Genomic DNA, 24,095 nt, shown 5'->3' on the forward strand with positions numbered 1-24,095 from the left:
AGTCCATGGTCACTAGAAAATTTTGAATGTATAAGATGATAAGAAAGCCGGAAAATATTTATATGCAAACATCAAGAAAAATGGTTTGAGAAAAAGATTTGGAATTATAAAAAGCAGAGGAATACTTGTATTGCAGACCAAATGATTGTGTTGTTTGTTGGATATCTCAAATTTTTAATATTACAAGTTAGTGTTTTGAGATTGAATTAGATTTAAAATCCACTTTTTAATATTTCATGGTATAAAACTCACTTTACAAACCTATTTGATAAGATTGAGTTAATTTTAAACTTCACAATTTAACTTAATCCACAGATAAGGTGGAATAAAATAAGTTACTAAGTCTCAATAATTCAATTTTGATATATACATTAAGAAATTATATACAAAAATAAATCACAACATCCACAGGCATAGTTCATTGTATATCTCGAAGAGACCATAAATTTTACTCACAAATACAACCATTCTATATTTTAAGGTTCTTTAGTGTAAAAATGATATCCAAAACTATATTAACTCTATCAAATTTATTTAGATCATGTCTAAAACCTAATAGAATTATCTAAGAATTTGCATCTTGACTTCAAAATTTAAATAAGTAGTTTACTGTATCTAAAATATAAACAAATACATTTTTTAATAATTAAGGATTATGACTTAAGTTTTAGATTTTTTTTTAGTGTAAGTTTGAACTATGTTTTTGATACGATTTTTTAGTGTGATATTGAAAAACAATTTATATATAACATAAAAATCTTAATAAAAGTGAATTGCACAAGTCATTAAAAAAACATTATTAATTTATTTCAATTGTTAATGACATTCATTTTCATATGATTTTTAATGACGTTTATACTATTTTATGTGAACGTTATTTTATTTAAATAGCATGATGCAAGTAAATAGAAAAAACTTTAGAAATTTTTTGAGTGCATTGTCGCTTATATCACATTCCACAAAAACAAACAAGAAGACTTAATCGTGTATAGTGAGATGGTCCGTTATACCAAACAAAACAAGTTAACCTCTATTCAAGTTAACCATTCAATAAACCAAATCTAATTCTTCTTCCAAATTTCAAATTTCAATTAAAACTGATTTTCTATTCAAACATCACCCGTACAAGATTCTCATCAATTTTATAAATCACACACATATAGAAAATAGTCATACAAAAATCAATCACAACATTCACTTGCATAGTTCATTGTAAATCTCAATTGAAGAAACCATAAGTTTTGGTCAGAAATCCAACCATTCTATTTTAAGCTCTTTTTTAGTGTAAAAATGATATCCAAAATTATATTAACTCTATCAAATTTATTTATATCACGTCTAATTATATCCAAGATTATGACTTAAGTTTTAGATTTTTCTTAGTGTGATGTTGAAAAAAATATATATATATATATATATATATATATATATATATATATATATATATATATATATATATATATATATATATAGGGGTTTGCTAACGCGCGTACGCCTGTTTTTCAGTTGGTACATTTTAGCAATGTGTACCGGGTTTTAGTAGACAAAAATATTCTTATATATCATGGATTCTAAGTTTTAAGGTTAAGGGTATTTTAATAATTTTCATTCTCAAAACTTAAGAAAAAAAAAGAAAGAAACCCTGTAACCCCAATTGAAAAAATCAGAAACATTTGCTGTTAGACAATCTTACAAAATAATGATTTTATAATGAGTTTTCATCTTATAATTTTTGTCTTATCTAATTTTATCCAATTTTCACAAGCGTAAAGGAATTGGTAATTGACCTCGAAAAAATCAGAAATACTCGCGGTTAAACAATTTCTTACAAAAAATGATTTTATAATGAGTTTTTATTTTATAATTTTTGTCTTGTCTAATTTTATGTAATTTTCACAAGCATAATGACATCAAAGGAATTGGTAATTGGCCTGGAAAAAAAATCAGAAACACTCAGTTGTTAAACAATTTCTTACAAAAAATGACTTTATAATGGGTTTTCATTTTATAATTTTTGTCGTATATAATTTTATCTAATTTTCACAAGCATAATGACATCCGAAAGGATTGGTAATTGGCCTAGAGAGTTTTTTTAGAGATGACGATTCAACAAATACAGATGATGAAATTAGAGAGGTTAGTGAAGATGGTGAAATTGAAGAGATCTTGAATGAACCTTTGCCTTGAAGGTGAATATGTCAATGACTCAACTCTTTACAATTTTAAAGACATGTGTTTCTGATTTTTTTCAATTAGGGCTACCGTAGGATGACAGAGAAAAGGTTGGATTGAGAGAAATGAAAGAGAAAGGATTGAGAGGAATGAGAGAGGTGAGTAAAGGTTTGGGAGTTTTTTTTTTTTTTTAAGTTTTGAGAATGAAAATTATTAAAATACCCTTAACTTTAAAACTTGGAATCCATAATATATAAGGGTATTTTTGTCTACTAAAATCCGGTACACATTGCTAAAATATACCAACTAAAAAACAGGCGTACGCATGTTAGCAAACCCCATATATATATATATATAATATATATGTATATATATATATATATATATATATATAAACAAAAAAGACGCATTGGTCCCTTATATCACATTCTACAAAAAGAAACAAAAAGACTTAATTATTCTCCAAACAAAACAAAAATACTTTTAGAATGTCATGTTCAATCCACCGCAACTCAATCTAACCATTCAATAAACCAAATCTAATTCTTTTCCCAAATTTCACATTTCATTTAAAACTGATTTTCTATTCAAACATCACCCATACAAAATCACTCTCCACTTAAAAATTCAATTCAACTCTAAACATAAATTACTTTGATTATTCCAACTACAATTTAAGCTTCAAGAATAAATTCCAATTTATTTTAATTCAAAATAGTTAATTTTTTTATAAACGCTATCTGAATCAGTATCAGTGAAGCAAAAGGCAGCATATCAATAGATAATACATTTAGAAAAAAAATTATGAGTGTTTTATGTGAGGTTTGGAAGAATAATGTATCTCAATGTGAACTCTTTCATTATCCTTAATGGATGATTGTAAAATTGTATGATATTTATATTATTTATGAAATGTCTAGTGTGTTAGAATTTGGGGTGTTACATTAGTGTTATTAGAGCGGTTCATCCTTAAGACGGCCTAAGAGTTGTGGATTTATCCTACGAACTCACTATAAATCAAAATAACAATAATTATCTGTGTGAACAGAGAAATGACACGCATACAACCCAACCGTGAAACCTCTAATATGCCTAGCTTTACAAGAGCTTTGGAGTCTATCGCATCTGCTCTTCAACAACAGGGCACTGCTTTAATTCAACAACACGAAACAACACTGCAACAGTTAGAAGCGGCCAGGATGAATTCTGAAGCCAACCAAAGATAACATGTCGAAGCCTTAAGACAGCTAGTTGAGAATGGCACGCTTGTGGAAGCTTAACCTCATAGGGTTCAGGAATGAACCTTAGAAAACATTCTACAACACCGTTCAACTATTTTTAATGGGAAGACAAGTCCAGACGAGGCTGATCTATGGATAAGAAATATGGAAAAGATTTTTGATGCGAAAAGGTGTTCATCAGAAACTAGGTTGGCGTACTGAGAGTATCAGCTATTTGGGGAAGCAATATTATTAAGGACTTTTTTGCTTTAGTGGAACATTCCAAAGTTGTGGAAAGGTTAACAGGTGAGATTGAAGTTCAACCGAAGTTATAAAAGGTAGGAGGACCATCTGGGTCACGAGCTGCACAAAATGTAAGGATCCGGCCTTATGAAAGACCGCAACCTCAGAGGAATTCTCATCAACAACAGCCCTAGTAGAAAATAATTCGATGTTACGTCTGCGAAGGACCTCATCTGAAAAACGTTTGTCCACAAGTTACTATACGCAACAAATGTTTTCTTTGCGGAGAAGAAGACATTTTGCTAGAGACTGCCCCTCTAGCAGAAGAGAAGCATCTCAACCTCAACAACCGCCTCAATAGAGAAGGACGGACGATAGGCACAAGCTACTAAAGGGGTCTATGCTCTAATGGGAGTAGAAGCTGCTAAATCAGGTAATCTCATCATTGGATGTTGTATAATAACTGGTAAAAACTTGAATGTGTTGTTTGATTTTGGAGCGACACACTCCTTTTTATTTGAAACTCTTATTTAGAAGTTGAACCTACCCGTGAGAGAGTTGTAGTATGATCTCATGGTATCTACACTGACCTCTAAATTGATAAAAACATCGAGGATGTGTCCTCAATGTCTAATAGTTAGGGAAGGATGTAGGTTCAAAGTACATCTTATATCTTTACCCCTACAAGGTTTAGATGTAATCTTAGGAATGGATTGGTTATTTGCCAAATATATCCTTATAGACTGTAGTAAGAAGAAGTAGATTTTTCCTGATCCTGAAGAAGCGGAGTTGTTGTCATTACAACAAGTGTTAAAGGAATTCAAAGAAGGATCTTCGTGTTTCATTATCTTGACTAATGTGGAAGTTGAGAAAAATGAACAAAATCTTGATATTCCTATAATGAGTTTAGTGATGTATTCCCAAAAGAACTACCAGGATTGCCTCCTCAACGAGAAGTAGAATTCTCCATTGATTTAGTACCTGGAGTTGGACCATATCAATAGCTCCATATCGAATGGCTCGGGCGGAGTTGGTTGAACCAAAGAGGCAAATATAAGAATTGTTGGAGAAGCAATTTATTTAACCAAGTGTGTCACCGTGGGGAGCGCCTGTATTGCTGGTAAAGAAGAAGGATGGTAGTTCTAGATTGTGTGTCGACTACAGACAATTGAACAAGCTAACCATCAAGAACAAATACACTCTACCTAGTGTAACATCCCATAATCTCACACTAGATAATGCATAATTTATATATTGTAGCATTACATTTACGGTAACATCCCGTAATCTCACACTTGAAATTTTGTAGTTGATATATATATATATATATATATATATATAATTATATATATATATTATATATATATATATATATATCCATACATATGTTTTAAACTCAGATTTCAACTACAAATTCATAAATAAAACTCAAATTCTTCTAATTTATTCTTCCATTTCTTTCTTCATCGGCATTGGGTCAGACGACATTCCTTCATCTGCTCCCGTATAACGAATTATACGATCATCGCACATACACAAACACAAACAAGTAGGGTGAGCTAACATGCAACAAATCATTTATAAGACATGCATAATTACTTCGATACAAACATCATATAATAATTATGCCAGACACCCTCATACCATCGTACCACAATTCCTATTGGACACTCGTCCCACAATACCCAATAAACACTACAATACCCAATAGACACTCATCCGGATGATACGTTGATGAGTGGTCACGGGAGGTTATGCACTTGTAATGACTTCTACTTCTTCTTACAAATACACTTCCAAAATACTTCATACCATTCACCAGGTTAGTCCCCTCACTATGTCCAAAACCGGCACATAGACCAGGACCTCCTGCTCCTCTCACCACATAATTCATCCTTCTCTACTTGAGATTGGATGATTATTAGAGTATCAGGATAACCTCCAACTACGGGACCCTCAACATCAACATATACATAAATACCATAACATTACTGAATCTCTCCACTAGACTCATACCATACTCATATTCCTCAACTCACATTATACCCTTACAAAATCTCCCCATAATACTCATATCATGTCCAGACGCATAAATTCAATTGCAATATAATAAAATGCAATCATCACAATTATAATTCATAATTCCATATCACCATAGTAACATGAATTCATCAGACATTTCCATTCCAACCAGATATATTGCACAATAATTTAATAGTACAAAATCTGTTCAATAGGATTGAAGTTAAAAACTTGTCGAGTAGACTTCCGGGAACGAGAGGTGCGTCACAATGAACAACTTAATTACCAAGTCTTTCCTTAGCCAAAATGTTCCTCAACTAGTTTTTAACAAATTTCTTATTTACAGATTCAAAACAACAACATATAATATTTACACCGAATTTCAACATAGATAGATATACAGTAAGCATTAACAGTATTCACACAGAATTTCAAGACATGAATAGTAATAAAGCAATACTAAATCATAATATAAAAGCATAGAAAGGTTAGCTCCCCTACCTCTATTCCAGACTTAATCTTTTGCTCCGAATTTGTTTCCCCGAAAACTCTTCAGAATCTCTACTCTTCTTGCAACTAAAAATTTCTCCCTAATTCTTTCTTCTCTATTTCTCAAGCTCTCACTTGATTCCTCTTTTCTTGGTGTAGAATACCCTTCCCTCCCATGGCTATTTATAGGTAAAAAAATTTTACTATTAATTAATTTTTTAATATTATTTATTATTTTAATATTATTTAAAAATAATATTTTAATCATCCACTTGATTAAATCTGATCCTAATTTCTTCCATGCTAAGGAATTCTTATTCTAATTCCTTCCATGATAAGAAATTCTTATCTTTTTTTTTTACTATTCACTATTCACTATTCACTATTCACTTTTTACTATTCACTGTTCACTTTTTACTATTCAATTTTCTAAAAAAAATCCTAAATAAGTTATCGAAAATTTGAACCTCTCATTCTATAATTACTATAATTTTATACCCAAAATTTACATTTTTCTATCCATTAAAATTATTATTACTAATAAAATGCTAAAATTTACTATTATAAATATTTTTCATGAGTCTTACAAATTAAGCTACCAAAATTTCTTATTAATCTTTCCACATTTTATAAACTTATTATATTTTCCATTCACAAAGAAATTTATTACTACTAGTAATAAAATTATTACTATTAAGGTAAATATTTTTCATGGGTCTTACACCTAGGATTGATGACTTGCTAGACCAATTTCATGGAACTCAAGTATTTTCAAAGATAGATCTGAGGTCTGGATATCATCAAATTTTGGTTAAGGCGGAAGATGTACAGAAGACCACTTTTAGATCAAGATACAGGCACTACGAGTATGTAGTTATGCCATTTGGCGTAACTAATGCTCCAACTCTGTTCATGCATTTCATGAATAGAACATTTTGACCTTTCTTAGATAAGTTTGTCGTAGTTTTTATAGATGACATACTTATTTATTCCAAGACTCGAGAAGAACATGGTAAACACTTAAGGACCGTACTTGGGATCTTGAGGGAGAAGAAATTGTATGCAAAGATGTCAAAATGCGAGTTTTGGATGCAAGAGGTGAAATTCTTAGGACATGTTATATCATCTCAAGGCATAGCGGTGGATCCAACCAAAGTTGAAGCAGTGCTACAGTGGGAAAGATTAAAGACTGTAACAGAAATAAGGAGTTTTATGGGTTTAGCTGGCTACTATAAAAGATTTATAGAAAGTTTCTCTAGAATAGTAGCGCCTTTAACACTGCTAACTAGCAAAAATCAACCATTTGTCTGGACGGATAAGTGTAAGAAGAGTTTCCTAGAGCTGAAGAAGAGGCTGACTAGTGCACCAGTTTTGGTAATCATTGACCCAAGTAAAAATTTTGAGGTTTTTGTAACACTTATCATCAAGGATTAGGTTGTGTGCTCATGCAAGAAAGAAAGGCGGTGACATACATTTCAAGACAACTAAAGGTTCATGAGAAGAACTATTCTACTCCTGATCTGGAACTGGCAGTGATGGTGTTTTCCTTGAAGATTTGGCGGCACTATCTTTATGGTGCTCAATAATCACAAAAGCATGAAGTACTTATTTAACCAAAAGGAGTTGAATATAAGGCAAAGACGGTGGATGAAATTTTTGACATTGGAGATACAAACTACCTAGAAACTTGTATCTTGGTGTCAAAATTTATTCCAGTATCTTACGTATCTAAAATAAAAAGGAATATATATATATATATATATATATATATAATATATATATATATATTATTTTTATTATGTTTATTCTATTTCATGTGAACATTATTTTTTTAGATAGCTGCATATAAGTAAATAAAAGACTTGGAGAAGACTCGAGCAATCATCACATCAAACAATAAATGTGGGAATTGAAACGAGGGATGGTCCCTCATACCATTTCTTCGGAACAAATAAGACGACTTTGAAAATTGGGTCGTTGCATTACAGAAAACGAAATACAACCACATATGGTACAAATTTCATATACCATTTAATAAAAGAAAGCTAATTATTCAATCAAATTTCAAATTTCAATTTAAAATCAGCTTTTATTTCAACATTTTGATATCAATTTTATAAATCACACGCAGAAAATTTGTCATTCACTTAAAATTGTCATCAGTTTTATAAATCATACATGCAGAAAATTAGGCATTTCAATCAATTAAAAATATAAATTAATATGGTTTTATTTCAACAGCAATTCAATCTGAATAAATTCCATTTTACTTTAACTAAAAAATAATTAACTTTCATTGTCTTATAACAGTTAAACATGAGAATATAATTTTATTGTATTTTTTTATCTATTCAAACATATATGGGATTCAATCTAAACTTAAGATATTATTCCACTATTTATTAAGTTCTGAAACAAATTGAAAGTACAATTTTAAAGATACCTTCTCTTAATTCTTGTATTTTATAAGGTTTAATCATTTTCGACATCCCTATTAGTGCAGGATCATCTTAGATAGGTCTTCGTATTCTAAAGTCTCTCAAGGTGGTCCTTAATTTTGAAAATTGAAATCAATTGAAACCTTCCCGTTAAGTTGGCTAGACGACGTTAAAGAAATTGATGCGTGGGTTGCTGAGATGACCAAATAATACTGACGTGGCACACTACTGTTGTTGACCTAACTTTGTTTTATTTATAAATTTAAAAAAGTTAAATTTTTAAATTAAAACGCAACTTTTTTATTTTACAATAAGATATTAACGCAACGTTAGTTTTATTTAATTTCATTGTTGTGGAATTTGGGATAATTGGGAGAATAGGGTTTTGTCGAGGGTTGGCTTTTGTGGTTGGAATTTGGGGGATAATAGGGTATATCAGGGCTATTTCGTATAGTTGGTGACTTAATAGGTTTCATTTAAAGATTTCTGAGTGATCTATCAGTGCTATTTCGATGGAATCGGGAAGCTGTTGGCAGTGAAGCACGTGGAAGGTAGTGGCAAAAGTGTTCGAAGTGAATCACGTGTTCAGGTTAGTAAATGCGCTTTTGATTGAATTTTTTGATGATTTTGTCCTTTTATGGTTTTCCCACACCGTTGCATGTTGTATAATGTTTCGTTTTTTATTGCAATGTGGTCCCCCATTATTAAAGTGTTGTCTGATTGTCTTTTTCAGTGGGTTGTGGTTTGTATATATTGTTAATACTTTCTGTTGTGGTCATTTTCTTATTACTTTATAGGTTAAAATATAATTGTTTTGTTGTACGTCATGGAAGAAAATTTTGAAGTTGTTTTCCACCACGGTGGAAAGTTCATAAATGAAGGGAAACTTAAGTATGAGGGGGAGAGTACAAGTTTTTCGTTTGATCCAAACATGTGGTGCATTTTCCTTGTAGTCAGTGTAGTAAAAGGGCTAGGTTATGATGGGTTTAAGGAGTTGTTTACTGCGTAGGTGGTGGTTCTGTGTTGGAAAATATGTTGGAGCCTTTGTTGGATGACATAGGAGCCATGCACATGATTACCTTAACTAGGTGTTAAACTGATTTTTGTCGCCTAAAACCAGAACAAACTAAGTTTCCCCACTAATGAAGTATAGGGACAACCTAGGTATCAATCCAAAGACTCGGCTAAAATTAAGCTTAAAGTGTAGAATTAATTCTTGTATTTTATTTACTAACTACTAACTCACAGGTGGGGAAACGGAATTAAAATAAAGAAAATTTAAAAGAAAACAGTAAAGAAACTAAAACTGTTTTAAAAAGAAAAGAAGAAAAATAAAATGTAAGAAAATAAAACCTAAACTAAACTATAGAATCTAAGTATAACAGAACAGAACCTAAACTAAAATGAGAACTGAATGCAATTAAAACTAACCTGTGAATGCTAACAGTTAACAGCACAAGGAAAATCAAACTAAAACTAAAACAGCGCAATAAAAACAAATCTAAAACTGAACCTAATCTATATATCATCAAATAGAAAATAAGAGCAGAAATCAGAATTGAAACAAAACAAGAACAATATAACAACACTGAAATTGAATTTAATCTGACAATTATGAAGCTTAACATCTCTCAAGAAGACCTCTTGATAATTCATGCTCACTATGGAGTCATATTACATCCAAAACAGATGTAGAAATGTGGATGTTTTCCTTCACAAATCTCAAATAAAAATTCAATTCAGATCTAAAATCACATACAAAAATAATAGAAGAACAAGAATAAAAACACAGAACTGAATGAATTTTTTTTTACTGGACTCATCTTTGGCTCGAGAAGACATCTCGAAAGTGAATGCTCAAAATAGAGTCATTTGATTCCAAAAGGAAATACAGAATGCAAAGAATCACAGTCCAATTCGTTTATTCATTGAAACAACACAAGAAACACACAAGCACGAAACATAACAGAATATCAAAATACTGGACATATGAAACATCAAGAACAAACTGTATTATTAACGAGAGAAGAAATTTACAAAAATTGTACCGAATACAAGCTCAATCAGAATCACCGCGGTTGTCACACCGTGATATGCGCTCTAAAAGCAAGGAGAACGGGATCCTACTTTATAGAAAATGGAAAAGAACCCTAATCTACAGAGCTTAGAACTATGAACAGAAAACTGTATCTCAAAGTGTGCAATTGTATCGCTTACAAGGTGAAAAACCCCTTTATATAGGGTTGGAGAATGAAAAGAAAAAAACAAAGGAAAAATGAAAAAGGGAACCTTCTCGACGACGCTTCCTGTTCTTGATCCAGCGCCACTCTTTATTCTCTTCGAGCTTGTGTTTCCAGCCATTCGATCCTCTATAATGGGCAGCTCTGGTCAGCTTTCTTTCTCCACGGTCAACTCCAGTCATCTTCTCCGGGCAAGTGATTTGCTCCTCTCTTCAACTCTCTTCACTCATTCTCTCTAAGCCCTAGCTCACGGTGTTTGTTTCTTCAAATGCTCCAGCTTGTTTTTCCATTTCCCAAATGAAGCACGAGTGCAAGTTACCCCCTAGGAAGCTGCTGCCAAGACGCATCAATACGGCGTCGTTCCACTTAAGTTGCAGCTTGTCCTCTTCAACCCAATCCTGCCAGCAGCCACTTTCAAATTGAATCATCTACATTGTCGTGGCCCAATTGCTTTCCAATCATTCCAAGGCTGCAGACCAATTTCCATTCCACACCTCTCAATCAACTTCTATTATGGCCCAAATGTTGGCCTAATCTGTAAAAAAATATCAAACAGCAATTAAGAAAAAGAAGAGAAATTAAGCAATTAAAACAAAACATTTTAAAATTCAGAAAAATACTAATTTCCTAATTATTAACAAAAGCTAAAAAATACACCTAAAAATCTCTTTTTAACTAAAATTTTATAAAACTAAAGAATTAAGAAAAAAATATAAAACTAATCTAATTCTAAGAAATTAAAAACAAAAATGCACTAACAAAATCTTCTAAACACAGAAAATAATGCAAATTTGGAGAGTTATCACACCCCCACACTTAGACAACTGCCCTCCTGGGCAGGGACAAACAAGAAAAACAAGGAAAAGAAAGACTCAACCTACAAATGAAAAGACTAAACACATAACTAGGAACACTGAATTCTATCACAATTAAACTCAACTCTGCTATTTACACAGCTACTAGCTATTTTTCTCTAATCAGAACTGCACAATCAGAATCAATAACTCTAAATCTAAGTTTCAGTAACTCTAACAAGTAAACAACAATTAGATTCAATCAAAACAAACAGAAATATACAATTCAGAGAAGTAGCAGCCCAAGTTCAACCTCACAGGATAAAGTGTTTCTCTTAAAGCACTCAAGTGTTTAGGTCAGCCTGTGTTTCACTCCACATAACATGATAGACCACAATTCACAACTTTGGAAAAATTCTAATTGACACTGCTTGAATCAAGATAACTCTAGATCACTAGGACTTTCATGGCTTGTAATGTAATGGAGGATGGAAAGGCTAGATGTATGGGAAATAAAAGCAGAAACTGGAATGGATAAGAGAAATGTGAAAGAGGACAAATAGAACTCACTGCAGGTATTGCATTCTTTTCTTGGCCATAATCTCTTTTTTTTTTTCTCAGGTCTTTTTCTCAATCAATTTTCTCTTTTTCTCTTTTCCAGACCTTTTTCTTCTATTTTTCAGATCAAATTTTTTTCTTTTTAGAGCTCTTTTCTTTTCAATCTCACCTCTGACCTCTGGCCTCATTTTTTTTTTTTTTTTGCTTTCTGAGTTCTAAATTCTCCCTACTTCTCACAAATCTCCAAGGTTTTATGTGTATGATTGGGGGAAAGGTTTATATGGATGGAAAGCAAAGAAAAAGGCTAAGGCTCAAATGAGGGTACAATGGAAAGAAATGTGAATGGGAAGAAGAAAGAAGGCCTAGATCATCTCTAAAGTTCTACCAAGATCAAGCACACTCAAAGAGAATTAATACAAAATCAGAACTATGGCTACTATACATGCATGCATTCACACTAGAAAGAAAAAATTGGCCCAAAACTCTCCAGGTTAAAGATTTGTCAAAATGGAATTGCTACTCTCTATCATGCAAAAACTGATTATTTAGTCTGAACTAACTGCAAAAACTACTGCTAGAGCTACATCTACTCAAATCTAGAGCTAAAGACACTATTGGCAATCTATCTTAAAGAAATAAGCTAAGAGGTTAAGTAAGGTAGCAAAAAGTTAAGTAAAATGTGAAATAGAATCTAGAAATACCTAAACAAAATTACCTAAAGCTATTTACAACCTAGACAAACTAAAACAGAACAGAATGTAACCAAAAAGAACTCAAATCAAACTAGAACAACTAGAACAACTCCATGACCTACAACAACTCCTAACTAACATTCTATGCAAAAAGAAACAATAACAGGGAAAAGAAATAAGCAAAAGCAAGAGCAATCAAATACCTAAAGCAATGAACCTAAACCAAAACCTAAACAATCAAAACGAAATGTAAAGAAAGAAGGAACTAAAGCAAGAAAAACCTAAAGGGAATTCTAAGCAAAGACTAAAACAGGACCTAAGAATAGAAACAAAGGTTAGAGAAATAAAAGGAACCTGGAATCAGTCCTAAACTACCTAATATATTTACAGAAGATAAACCTAACCTATTCCTATAAGCTACCTAAACAAGGACAGATTAACCAAAGCATTGAAAAGGAAAAAGCTAAACAGATTTAGAAAAAATTTTAAAAACAGTAGCAGAAAGAAAATAGAACCTAATTATGAAGAAAATCCTAATTGAAAACTTGAAACAAAGCATGAAACTAATCAAGAGCTTAAAACAGAACAAGTAACTAACATAAGGAAGAGAAAATAATAGAAAAAAGAAAAGAAAAGGTACCTAAAAGAAGTTCTAAAACAGATAAAAAAAACAGTAAAAGAACCTAAGCTAAAACAACATAAACCAGAAAATGAATGAACTGTAAAAACCTAAAGAACTATTAACAACAAAGCTAAAAACTAAACTAAAACAGATCAGTAAGAAAAATAGGTATTTATAGACTAAAACAAGAATGGGAAACTACTCTAGGTATTTAAAACTAAACCAGACCTAAACTAAGGAAAAACAGCTCAGAAAAAAATTACCCCTATTTTACTCAAAAACAGATGCTAACAAAGCTATATACATCAAAAAAAAATTTAAACCAACCTATACCTTCCCACCCCCACACTTAAGAGGCACATTGCCCTCAATGTGTGAGTGGGTAAGGTTCTAAAACAGCAGAGAAAAACACATATATACACAAAACAGATCTAAAAATGGATATACACAAGACAGAACTAATAAAGAGCATAAAAACTAATCAAGAGAACACAGAAAAAAAATAGAACTAAGATTGAACATAAAAGAGTATAAAATGTATATGAACAGAAGAGAAAATGCAATAGAACACAACATGTACAGGAACAGAAATGGAAAAAGAAAACTAAAACTATAAGGCTACAAAGAAAAAGAACTTATTCAGATTGGCCACAAGTCAAAGTTAATTTTTTCTATTTTTATGAAAAACAACATATTTTCTACTCTACTATTTACTATACTACCTATTATCATACAAAGTATTAACAAAAACTTATTACTATAAAAGAAAAGAAAGGTAAAGAAGTGGCTTATTGGTTTTTCTCCAAGCTCAGCTCCTCTGTGCAAGGTTTCCATGATTGCACTGACTGCATTCTTCTCAGCTCTCCATTGCAGCAACTGCAATTCTTCACTCAAGGCTTGCATCTGCTGATATTTCACATTCAAAACACTTTGTTGCAGCAACCAGATCTCCTCGTGCAATTTATGCTGATTCTGTGCATTCCAGGGTCCTTGAGTCTCATTGAGACCATCTCCTGCCTCAGCCAGGACTTCCTTTTTATCTTCAGTATACACAGCCTCCTCAAGATCAGTGCCTGCACTAAATGTATCATCTACAACATCCAGATCAAGGTTAATATGCACAATTAAATCATCAAACTTTGCATAATTGTCAAAGGTAAGAGCATAATCATTCGACAGATCATCAAGAGCATATGCATTCAAGTCAGAACACCCATCAGTAGGTGTGTTTGTATGATGCACAGCAAAGATTGTGTCTAGCAGTTTAAAATGCTCAGAAGTATCAGGCAACTCAGGTAAAGTGCAAGATATTGGAAACAGTGTGTATTTCAGCTATACCAGTGGTAAGATTAGGTTCAAAGACAGCCTCAACTACTTCCTCAAAGACAACCTTACCAGAATCTGTGAACTCAGTGGCTACCTCAACACCTTCAGAAGGACTATCGTCCATTGAAACAATCTCAAAGTCAGTACAAGAATCTAGAAAAACAATAGATATTTCAATATGCTCTACAGAAGAGAATGAATCCAAAATATGAGTATGTGCAGGCATCAAAACAGCAGTATCAATAACAGGCTTTATTGGTTCAATTTCTAACAAATCAAAGCTATTTACGTTCACTTGAACCTCAGAGATATGAACTGGAATGCTAAGTTCAGAATATACCTTCATTATTTGCTCACTAACTACCTCATCAGAGTCATTCTCAGCCAGCTTGCACTCCACTTCATTAACCACAACTGCACTCTTGCTTTCATGGTCTACATCCTCTTTTATTTCTGTTGCAAGATCATCAAACACAATGTCAACCTGTGCATAAGCACCAAGACCCATATTAATAAGTGAACTATCAGTTATGAATTCAGCATGCTCTGCAGGTTCACTATTAAAATCAGAATTTGATTCAACAGCATTAAACTCTGATGTAACATCACAACCAGAAGACACAATTTCTTTCAAATCAACACTATCAATATTAACACTATGAAAGTCAAATTTTAAATCAAGTGCTGGAGAAATAGTGCAACTAGAATTATGAACACAATGAAACTCATCAGAACAATTAGAGTTTAAATCAACATTCTGCATATCAAACTGTTGCGGTGCTGTTGAAAGTTGCTTCAAATCATCAATCGTTGCTTGTGCTTCATTTGATTCCCTTGCCAATTGTGCTGCCACCTTCCAGATGTGTGCCGTACAGTCTGGAGAATATACATCTTGCTGCTCTGATTCACCAAATTGAGGTTGCCACGACTGATTTGCATCTTGATAAAACTGTGGTGTACAGCTCACAATGCCTGAAGTGATTTGACTCTCAAAACCTTGAAACTCAATGGCAGCAGGTGTGCCCTCTTCCTCTTCAGCTCTCCCTGTCAGCTTGTTGATAGCAGATACTAATTCAGCCACTTGATTGGTTATCCCTTGAAATTCAGATGCTGGAATCCCCTGCTGCTGATCACAGAATTGATCTTGCCATGGCTGCAGCGACTGATAATTCTCCTGCTCAGGTTCAGCATACTGGTCCCAATGAGACAACTCTTGTTGCACAGGCCAGGGTGGCTGCTCACAATAAGGTTGAAAACAGGGAGGTGGTTGCTGCAAAGGACACTCACTAAAAGGCTCACAGAACAAGATAAATTGTGGTGGTTGAGCATTATAAGGTAAAGAGCACTTATCATATGCAGAGTAGTAATTCATGCTTACCAAATGCTCAATGGAAGAACACCAATCAGACCTCTAAAATTTCTAATCCAGAACTCAAGCAAATATCTATCAAAGAGAAGCAATAAACTAGAAAAGACTAACCTAACACTCTAAAACTTAACTCGCCGAATCCCCGGCAACGGCGCCATTTGTTAAACTGATTTTTGTCGCCAAAACAGAACAAACTAAGTTTCCCCACTAATGAAGTATAGGGACAACCTAGGTATCAATCCAAAGACTCGGCTAAAATTAAGCTTAAAGTGTAGAATTAATTCTTGTATTTTATTTACTAACTACTAACTCACAGGTGGGGAAACGGAATTAAAATAAAGAAAATTTAAAAGAAAACAGTAAAGAAACTAAAACTGTTTTAAAAAGAAAAGAAGAAAAATAAAATGTAAGAAAATAAAACCTAAACTAAACTATAGAATCTAAGTATAACAGAACAGAACCTAAACTAAAATGAGAACTGAATGCAATTAAAACTAACCTGTGAATGCTAACAGTTAACAGCACAAGGAAAATCAAACTAAAACTAAAACAGCGCAATAAAAACAAATCTAAAACTGAACCTAATCTATATATCATCAAATAGAAAATAAGAGCAGAAATCAGAATTGAAACAAAACAAGAACAATATAACAACACTGAAATTGAATTTAATCTGACAATTATGAAGCTTAACATCTCTCAAGAAGACCTCTTGATAATTCATGCTCACTATGGAGTCATATTACATCCAAAACAGATGTAGAAATGTGGATGTTTTCCTTCACAAATCTCAAATAAAAATTCAATTCAGATCTAAAATCACATACAAAAATAATAGAAGAACAAGAATAAAAACACAGAACTGAATGAATTTTTTATTTACTGGACTCATCTTTGGCTCGAGAAGACATCTCGAAAGTGAATGCTCAAAATAGAGTCATTTGATTCCAAAAGGAAATACAGAATGCAAAGAATCACAGTCCAATTCGTTTATTCATTGAAACAACACAAGAAACACACAAGCACGAAACATAACAGAATATCAAAATACTGGACATATGAAACATCAAGAACAAACTGTATTATTAACGAGAGAAGAAATTTACAAAAATTGTACCGAATACAAGCTCAATCAGAATCACCGCGGTTGTCACCACCGTGATATGCGCTCTAAAAGCAAGGAGAACGGGATCCTACTTTATAGAAAATGGAAAAGAACCCTAATCTACAGAGCTTAGAACTATGAACAGAAAACTGTATCTCAAAGTGTGCAATTGTATCGCTTACAAGGTGAAAAACCCCTTTATATAGGGTTGGAGAATGAAAAGAAAAAAAAACAAAGGAAAAATGAAAAAGGGAACCTTCTCGACGACGCTTCCTGTTCTTGATCCAGCGGCCACTCTTTATTCTCTTCGAGCTTGTGTTTCCAGCCATTCGATCCTCTATAATGGGCAGCTCTGGTCAGCTTTCTTTCTCCACGGTCAACTCCAGTCATCTTCTCCGGGCAAGTGATTTGCTCCTCTCTTCAACTCTCTTCACTCATTCTCTCTAAGCCCTAGCTCACGGTGTTTGTTTCTTCAAATGCTCCAGCTTGTTTTTCCATTTCCCAAATGAAGCACGAGTGCAAGTTACCCCCTAGGAAGCTGCTGCCAAGACGCATCAATACGGCGTCGTTCCACTTAAGTTGCAGCTTGTCCTCTTCAACCCAATCCTGCCAGCAGCCACTTTCAAATTGAATCATCTACATTGTCGTGGCCCAATTGCTTTCCAATCATTCCAAGGCTGCAGACCAATTTCCATTCCACACCTCTCAATCAACTTCTATTATGGCCCAAATGTTGGCCTAATCTGTAAAAAAAATATCAAACAGCAATTAAGAAAAAGAAGAGAAATTAAGCAATTAAAACAAAACATTTTAAAATTCAGAAAAATACTAATTTCCTAATTATTAACAAAAGCTAAAAAATACACCTAAAAATCTCTTTTTAACTAAAATTTTATAAAACTAAAGAATTAAGAAAAAAATATAAAACTAATCTAATTCTAAGAAATTAAAAACAAAAATGCACTAACAAAATCTTCTAAACACAGAAAATAATGCAAATTTGGAGAGTTATCACTAGGCTTAATGGTGAGGTTCATCTATTTGTTGTTCACAATGTCTCTGAACCTAAGGTGATACATATGTTAGAATATGTTCCTCAGAATACAAATGAAGTAGAAGTTTAACCTGTAGGTATGGTTGAGGGTGAATGTGAAGAGCAAGGTGGGGGTATGGTTGAGGGTCAACGTGAAGAGCAAGGTGAGGGTATGACTGAAAGTGTTGTTGTTTTAGAAGAAAGAGTTGAGGATGATGATGTTTTTGAAGGAGAAATTCAAACAGAGGTTGGTGGGGGTGAATGTGAACAGGATAGTGAAAGACAATGTGAGGTGGCTGGCAATGAAGGTGAGAGAGGTCAATGTGATGGAATGACTGAAACTGTTGTTGTTTCAGAAGAAAGAAGGCTGATGATGTTGTTGAAGGAGAAATTCAAACAGAGGTTGGTGGGGGTGAATGTGAACAGGATAATGAAAGACAATGTGAAGTGGTAGACTAGACTAAAGAAGGAGTCTCAGGTAACTAAATATTGGATACCGTGGTAAAAATGTTGTTGTTGTTTTATTATTTCTTTTAAAATGTGTAAGTGGTTTATGATTAAAATGTGTTTATTGTTTTGACTTTACAGCTGGTCAGGCAACAAGATTTTTGAAGTTCGCCATGTGTCCCAAGCTGGTGACAAGTTTGTAGTAAATTTAGATGAAAATTTGTGTACATGCAGGAAGTGGGATATCACTGGTATACCATGTTGCCACTCCTTGGCTGCTATGAAATTCCTAAATCTTGATGCAGAGGAATTCATTCCATGTTGCTTTAGGAAGTCAACATATGAAGAAACATACTCTTCAATTGTCTATCCAATAAATGGTAACAATATGTGGGAGATTACCACATATGCTGATGTCCTCCCTCCACCAAAAAGAACATTGCCTGGGAGACCAAAGAAGAAGCGAAGGTTGGAGCAATGAGAGTTGGTCAAGGATGACAAAAGAATGAGGAAGGGTGGTTTAAAGAAAAGATGTGGCATTTGTAAGGAACTTGGCCACAATAGGACTTCTTGCACCAAAGCAAAATAGACAACTGATTTGAACTCTCAACAAACACAACAAAGTAACCCATCAACTCAACCAATCATGCCATCATCAAATCAGGATGAAGGTGTAGTTCAAGGGGATAAGTGAACAAATTTAACGTTTCTTTTTATATCATTTTGTAATGCCTGTCATTTGAACAATTGTAATACTTGTCGGGTATTTTTGTCTCTTTTTGTATTCGACAACAGTTTTGTAATCTTCAGACAATGTCATTATGCTTTTATCAGTCTGTATTTTGATGTTTTATATTGGTTTCTTCACCTCTGGTTATCAATGAAATGAGTATATATTTTGATGTTTTATATTTGTTGTACACCTCGGTCCAGATATTTTTGTTGTGCATCACGTATATTTGTTTATCTACATATTTGGGCATCAAAACAATATATGCCTTATTATTAGGTGATGCAGATTTCTTTAAAAAGTGACCCTGAGCAGTGCTGATTTTTTTAAAAAAGTGACCCTGAGCAATGCAGATTTTTTTAAAAAGTGACCTTGAGCAATGCAACACAACTACATTAATTGAACCACCTCAGATATGCATGACGCAGGTGTATGATAGCAATATATAAACTCATATGATAGGAATATATAGACTCATAAAAACATAACAACTTCAACATAATAACATTCTTTACTCATCACATTCTATAACAACAATTGAATTTTTTACTAATAACAAGTCTGAATTTCATTAAATGGAAGAAAGGTACAACACAGTTACAAGACATTAGCTTATTGTTATCAACATTGACATGTAAATTGTGTTTATTACACATAAAAGACAAACCAAAAATATCAAGACCTTCATCCACTTTTCAACAACCAACAAAGATTTCTCAAACTTAACTAAAATTTTCCTATTACTATCCATTTCTTCACTGTGCACCAAAATTTCTTTGTTTCCTTCACACTTCAAGCATGTGCCCCTTTCCTCTTCCGCAACATCATTGCACCATCTGAAGTAGTTGCAACCACCGTCTTCAGCACCATTTTGTATAAACAACAATCTCTTCTCAGAAACACTTCCACATAATACAAACGTGAAATAAATCATACCTTATACTTTGAGCATCCCCAAAATTGCTTGCCATGATTCTTCAAAGTTTTAGCAGTTCTCATCGCACATCTCAGTCCACAGTGGCAAATCGGTGAACACACATTATGGTTCTCCTTCCGCCACACATTGTATGTCGACGAACAACAAGAATGCTCCTTCGACATCGTCTTCGAACAACTACGTTCACCACCCACCCACCTGCGTCGAACCAAAACACCCTCAAATAACAAGCTCAACAAGCTCGAAGATGAACCTCGCTCTCGTCAGCCAATTTGGGGATTTCTTCAAATTTAGGGATTCCTTCAAATACCAATGCTTCTCCCAATTATCCCAAATTGGCTTTAACGTTGTGTTTTGATTTAAAACGTTGTTTTAATCTGTTATTGTTAAAAGCATTGCGTTTTGATTTAAAAACTTAACTTTTTTAAATATAGGGTTAAATATGTTTTTGATCCCTTAACTTTCAGCGAAAATTGGAATTAGTCCCTTTTCAAAACTTTGGACTAATTTAGTCCCCAAACTTTAGAAATGTGTCAATTTAGTCTTTTTAACCAAATTTTGTTAACTTTATTTGATGTTTTAAACGCATTTCTCAGTGAACATTAAAGAAAAAATGTGTCAAACGGTGTAAACAACTCAAATACTATTATGAAACACACTTGAAACATCAAATAAACCTAACAAAATTTAGTTAAAAGGACTAAATTCACACATTTCTAAAGTTTGGGGACTAAATTAGGCCAAAGTTTTGAAGAGGGACTAATTCCAATTTTCGCTAAAAGTTAAGGGATCAAAAACATATTTAACCCTTAAATATATAAATAAAACAAAGCCAGGTCAACAATAGTAGTGTGCCACGTCAGTACCATTTGGTCATCTCAGCAACCCACACATCAATTTCTTTAACGTCGTCCAGCCAACTTAACGGGAAGGTCTCAATTGATTTCAATTTTCAAAATTAAGGACCACTTTGAGAGACTTTAGAATACGAGGACCTATCTGAGACGATCCTGCACAAATAGGAATGTCGAAAATGATTAAACCATTTTATAATTTAGAAATAGTTAGAGATGTGTTAACTTATGTTTATTTTTATGCTCGATTTATAATTTTGAAATAATTAGATGTGTTAATTTCTTACTGACAAGTGTATAGTGAAAATTAAGATGATTTTTGGCACTTATTTAGTTTTGATTATTGATAACTTTACATTAGTTCATCGCAATTTAGTTTGTTTTGTATATTAGAGCACTAGACGAGAGAATTATGGAAAAATAAGAAGATTTGATAGAAAATATTATAAAATTGGATCGAACTAAGTCAGGCATTCAAGTGACATAATTGCTGATGAAGAGTAAACTTCATGAAAAAGAAACTTTAAGCACCAGACTTGTAGTTGAGCCATGGAGACTCCTTCTCAGAAAAGTTACCTAAGATGTTGAGCATTAGTCATAAGATTAGACCACAAAGCAAACCCAACAAACCGATAAGGAAGGGAAAACTTTGTTGTTCAACAACAAGTATGCAACAAAGCACTACCCTCCAAAGTTTATAAGAACAAAGTTGTACCTCCTTTTTAAAGAGCTTTTTGTAGAGTCTCTTTAGCAGAATTTTAGAGAGAATTTTAACCCAATCTAGGAAAATTTTAGCCTATTCCATCATAATGTTGATTGTATATCATTATAGAGCATAAGATAGGTATGGTTACACCAAATTATCTATTGCTCACAACCACCATGACAAGCTAAATTCTCTTGTATTGGTACTGTTTTATTTATTTTATGAAATAGTTTATGCTTAATGTTGGATGTACTAATCACTTATTGTATTTCATGTTATGGTTCAACTAATTTTCATCCCTCTTTTAGATGCTAGAAATAGACAAAATACTCTAATTGGTTATACACTGCAAAAAAAAAATTGGATTTACCGATATATGGTATATGTCGGTAACAACAATAATCTATCAATATGCATGTTTCCAACGGGAAAAATCCATCAGTAATAGCATAATAGGAAACATTGGCTGATGATATTGGTCGTTGGTATATACCAGCAAACCAATTTGTCTAGATTTACCGATGATCAGTGTCTGTCGGTAATTACTAAGAAACTTTCCATCTCCTCCTTGGGTTTCCTCCTTCATCCATGGTGGTTTTCCATCTTTTGGGGTTGAAGAGGAAGATGGGTTGCAAATTGGAGGTGTTGAGGTGAAGAGGAGACGCAATTGGAAAATGGAGTAACTGCCATGAACCTTCAGAGAGGCTTGCATCTTCTCTTTGGTTTCCACTATCTCTTGAATTTGTAGAACCTAAGTTCTCCACCATGGAGGACTATTTTTATTTGTTCAAAGTAGTTGTAAAACAAGAAATTCTTGTGTAATTTTTTTCTATTTATGATATATGTTTTTCCAATTCATATTAGCATTCAATTTCCATGCTTAATGCTTGATGTAGATTGTTCCCATGCTTGATTTGTGGTTCTTGAGGTGTTGGGAAATATCTTTAAAATCTACACTTGAAATTGAATGCCTAATGATACTTGTATCTAGGAATAGAGCTTAATTCATTAGTAATATTAGACTCTTGAACTTAATGTATCGTTTCTTGTTGAGGATTATAGAGATTGAAACTTCATAAGTTATCATAGGCTCAAAGTCACAAGGGATAGAATTTGAATATACTTGTGAGTTGATTTTGACTTGAATATGGAATTGAAATGTTTGTGAATGCATGAGAGTGAAGTGGATGAACTCTAGTCTTAACAAATTATAAATACTCTATGTTACATTTCCTTGCACACTAACTATTTGATAAAAATACAAAAGAGTTTCTTGTGCTTTTGTTATTTTTATGTCTAATTGAGTTAAGAATTGCGAGAGTTATCAAGTGTTGCGCAAGTACCTTGGGAGAGAATGATATTTATCACTTGCTACGCTGTGATTAATGCACTTGCCATTGGTTTTGCAGCTATCAACCTTCAAATCCCAATTTAGAAACACACCTCTTGGCTTGATAATAATTCTTTGGCAAAGAATTATTTAGTGATGTTAGATCTAAAAAGAATTTTGAAATGAAATCCATTGGGAACGTTCCAAATAAATTTACAAGCCATAAGTTGCACACTTACACTTTTAACTCTATTGACCCTTCAAATATTGGCTTATTTACTTTTCCAATAAATTGTAAAACCGTTAAGTAGCTTCATTTGAAGACTCTTCTAAACGATTATAAGATATACCAGGTGCCTAGTCAGGCTGAATGGTTATTGTCCCTTGGCAGAAGAATCAAGGTAATAATAAAGGTGCATAGGCAGTCATCCTTCTTCATTCCGCTAGTCCTGTAGTGTGAGTAATCTCTTGGCTCATTTGGATTTAGTAGGCAGCCCTAATAGACAGTGAATTTGTGGAATCCTTCAATTCCTAAATGGAACTTTTCACCACCCGGTTGAAACCCAACAATGGTTGTCCAAAATTCTTTAGTCAATTTAATATCCACTCCTTTCACCCTGGAACATAGTGTTCCATCACTAATCTTTAAGTTGGAATAGAATACCCTAACCAGTTGAGGATACCAAGGGTCAGCCATCTCAACGAACTTCTTCAATCCTTGTCTGTTTAGCCAGTTCTGAAATAAAATCCTTCTCTCTTGAAGAAATT

The 24,095-nt window shown here is 33.1% G+C and overlaps 2 protein-coding genes across 2 annotated transcripts in view; both read right to left on the reverse strand.

Annotated features, from left to right (window-relative positions):
* The window catches only part of LOC148193138 (uncharacterized), a 14,607-nt gene extending 3,601 nt beyond the window's left edge, over window positions 1–11,006 (reverse strand). The window contains exons 1-2 of the mRNA XM_088099364.1: window positions 10,874–11,006; window positions 3,792–3,868 (exon numbers count right to left, since the gene is read on the reverse strand). Coding sequence (XP_087955490.1) covers window positions 3,792–3,868; window positions 10,874–11,006 — 210 coding nt within the window. The remainder of the gene's footprint in view (window positions 1–3,791; window positions 3,869–10,873) is intronic.
* Window positions 11,007–11,066: 60 nt separating this feature from the next.
* On the reverse strand, window positions 11,067–16,188 carry LOC148193139 (uncharacterized). Its single transcript, XM_088099365.1, has 4 exons — window positions 14,829–16,188; window positions 14,337–14,746; window positions 13,824–13,880; window positions 11,067–11,222 (listed from the first exon to the last, which is right to left on the reverse strand). Exons 1-4 carry the CDS (start codon window positions 16,186–16,188, stop codon window positions 11,067–11,069), a joined length of 1,983 nt encoding a protein of 660 aa, XP_087955491.1.
* Between the last annotated feature and the right edge of the window lie 7,907 nt (window positions 16,189–24,095).

This window comes from Vigna umbellata, chromosome 9 (assembly GCF_029865625.1).
Source record: "Vigna umbellata cultivar VRB3 chromosome 9, Vumbellata_1.0, whole genome shotgun sequence".
In the NCBI taxonomy this organism is placed as follows: Eukaryota; Viridiplantae; Streptophyta; class Magnoliopsida; order Fabales; family Fabaceae; genus Vigna; species Vigna umbellata.

Coding starts and splice junctions, on each gene's coding strand:
- LOC148193139 (XM_088099365.1), bottom strand. CDS start 16,188: ATGAATTACTACTCTGCATATGATAAGTGCTCTTTACCTTATAATGCT. Junction 13,881..14,336: donor GGAGAGCTGAGAAGAATGCA/GTCAGTGCAATC, acceptor CTGCTGTTTTAG/AACCTTACCCACTCACACAT. Junction 11,223..13,823: donor TTAAGTGTGGGGGTGGGAAG/GTATAGGTTGGT, acceptor GGCTGCTGGCAG/GATTGGGTTGAAGAGGACAA.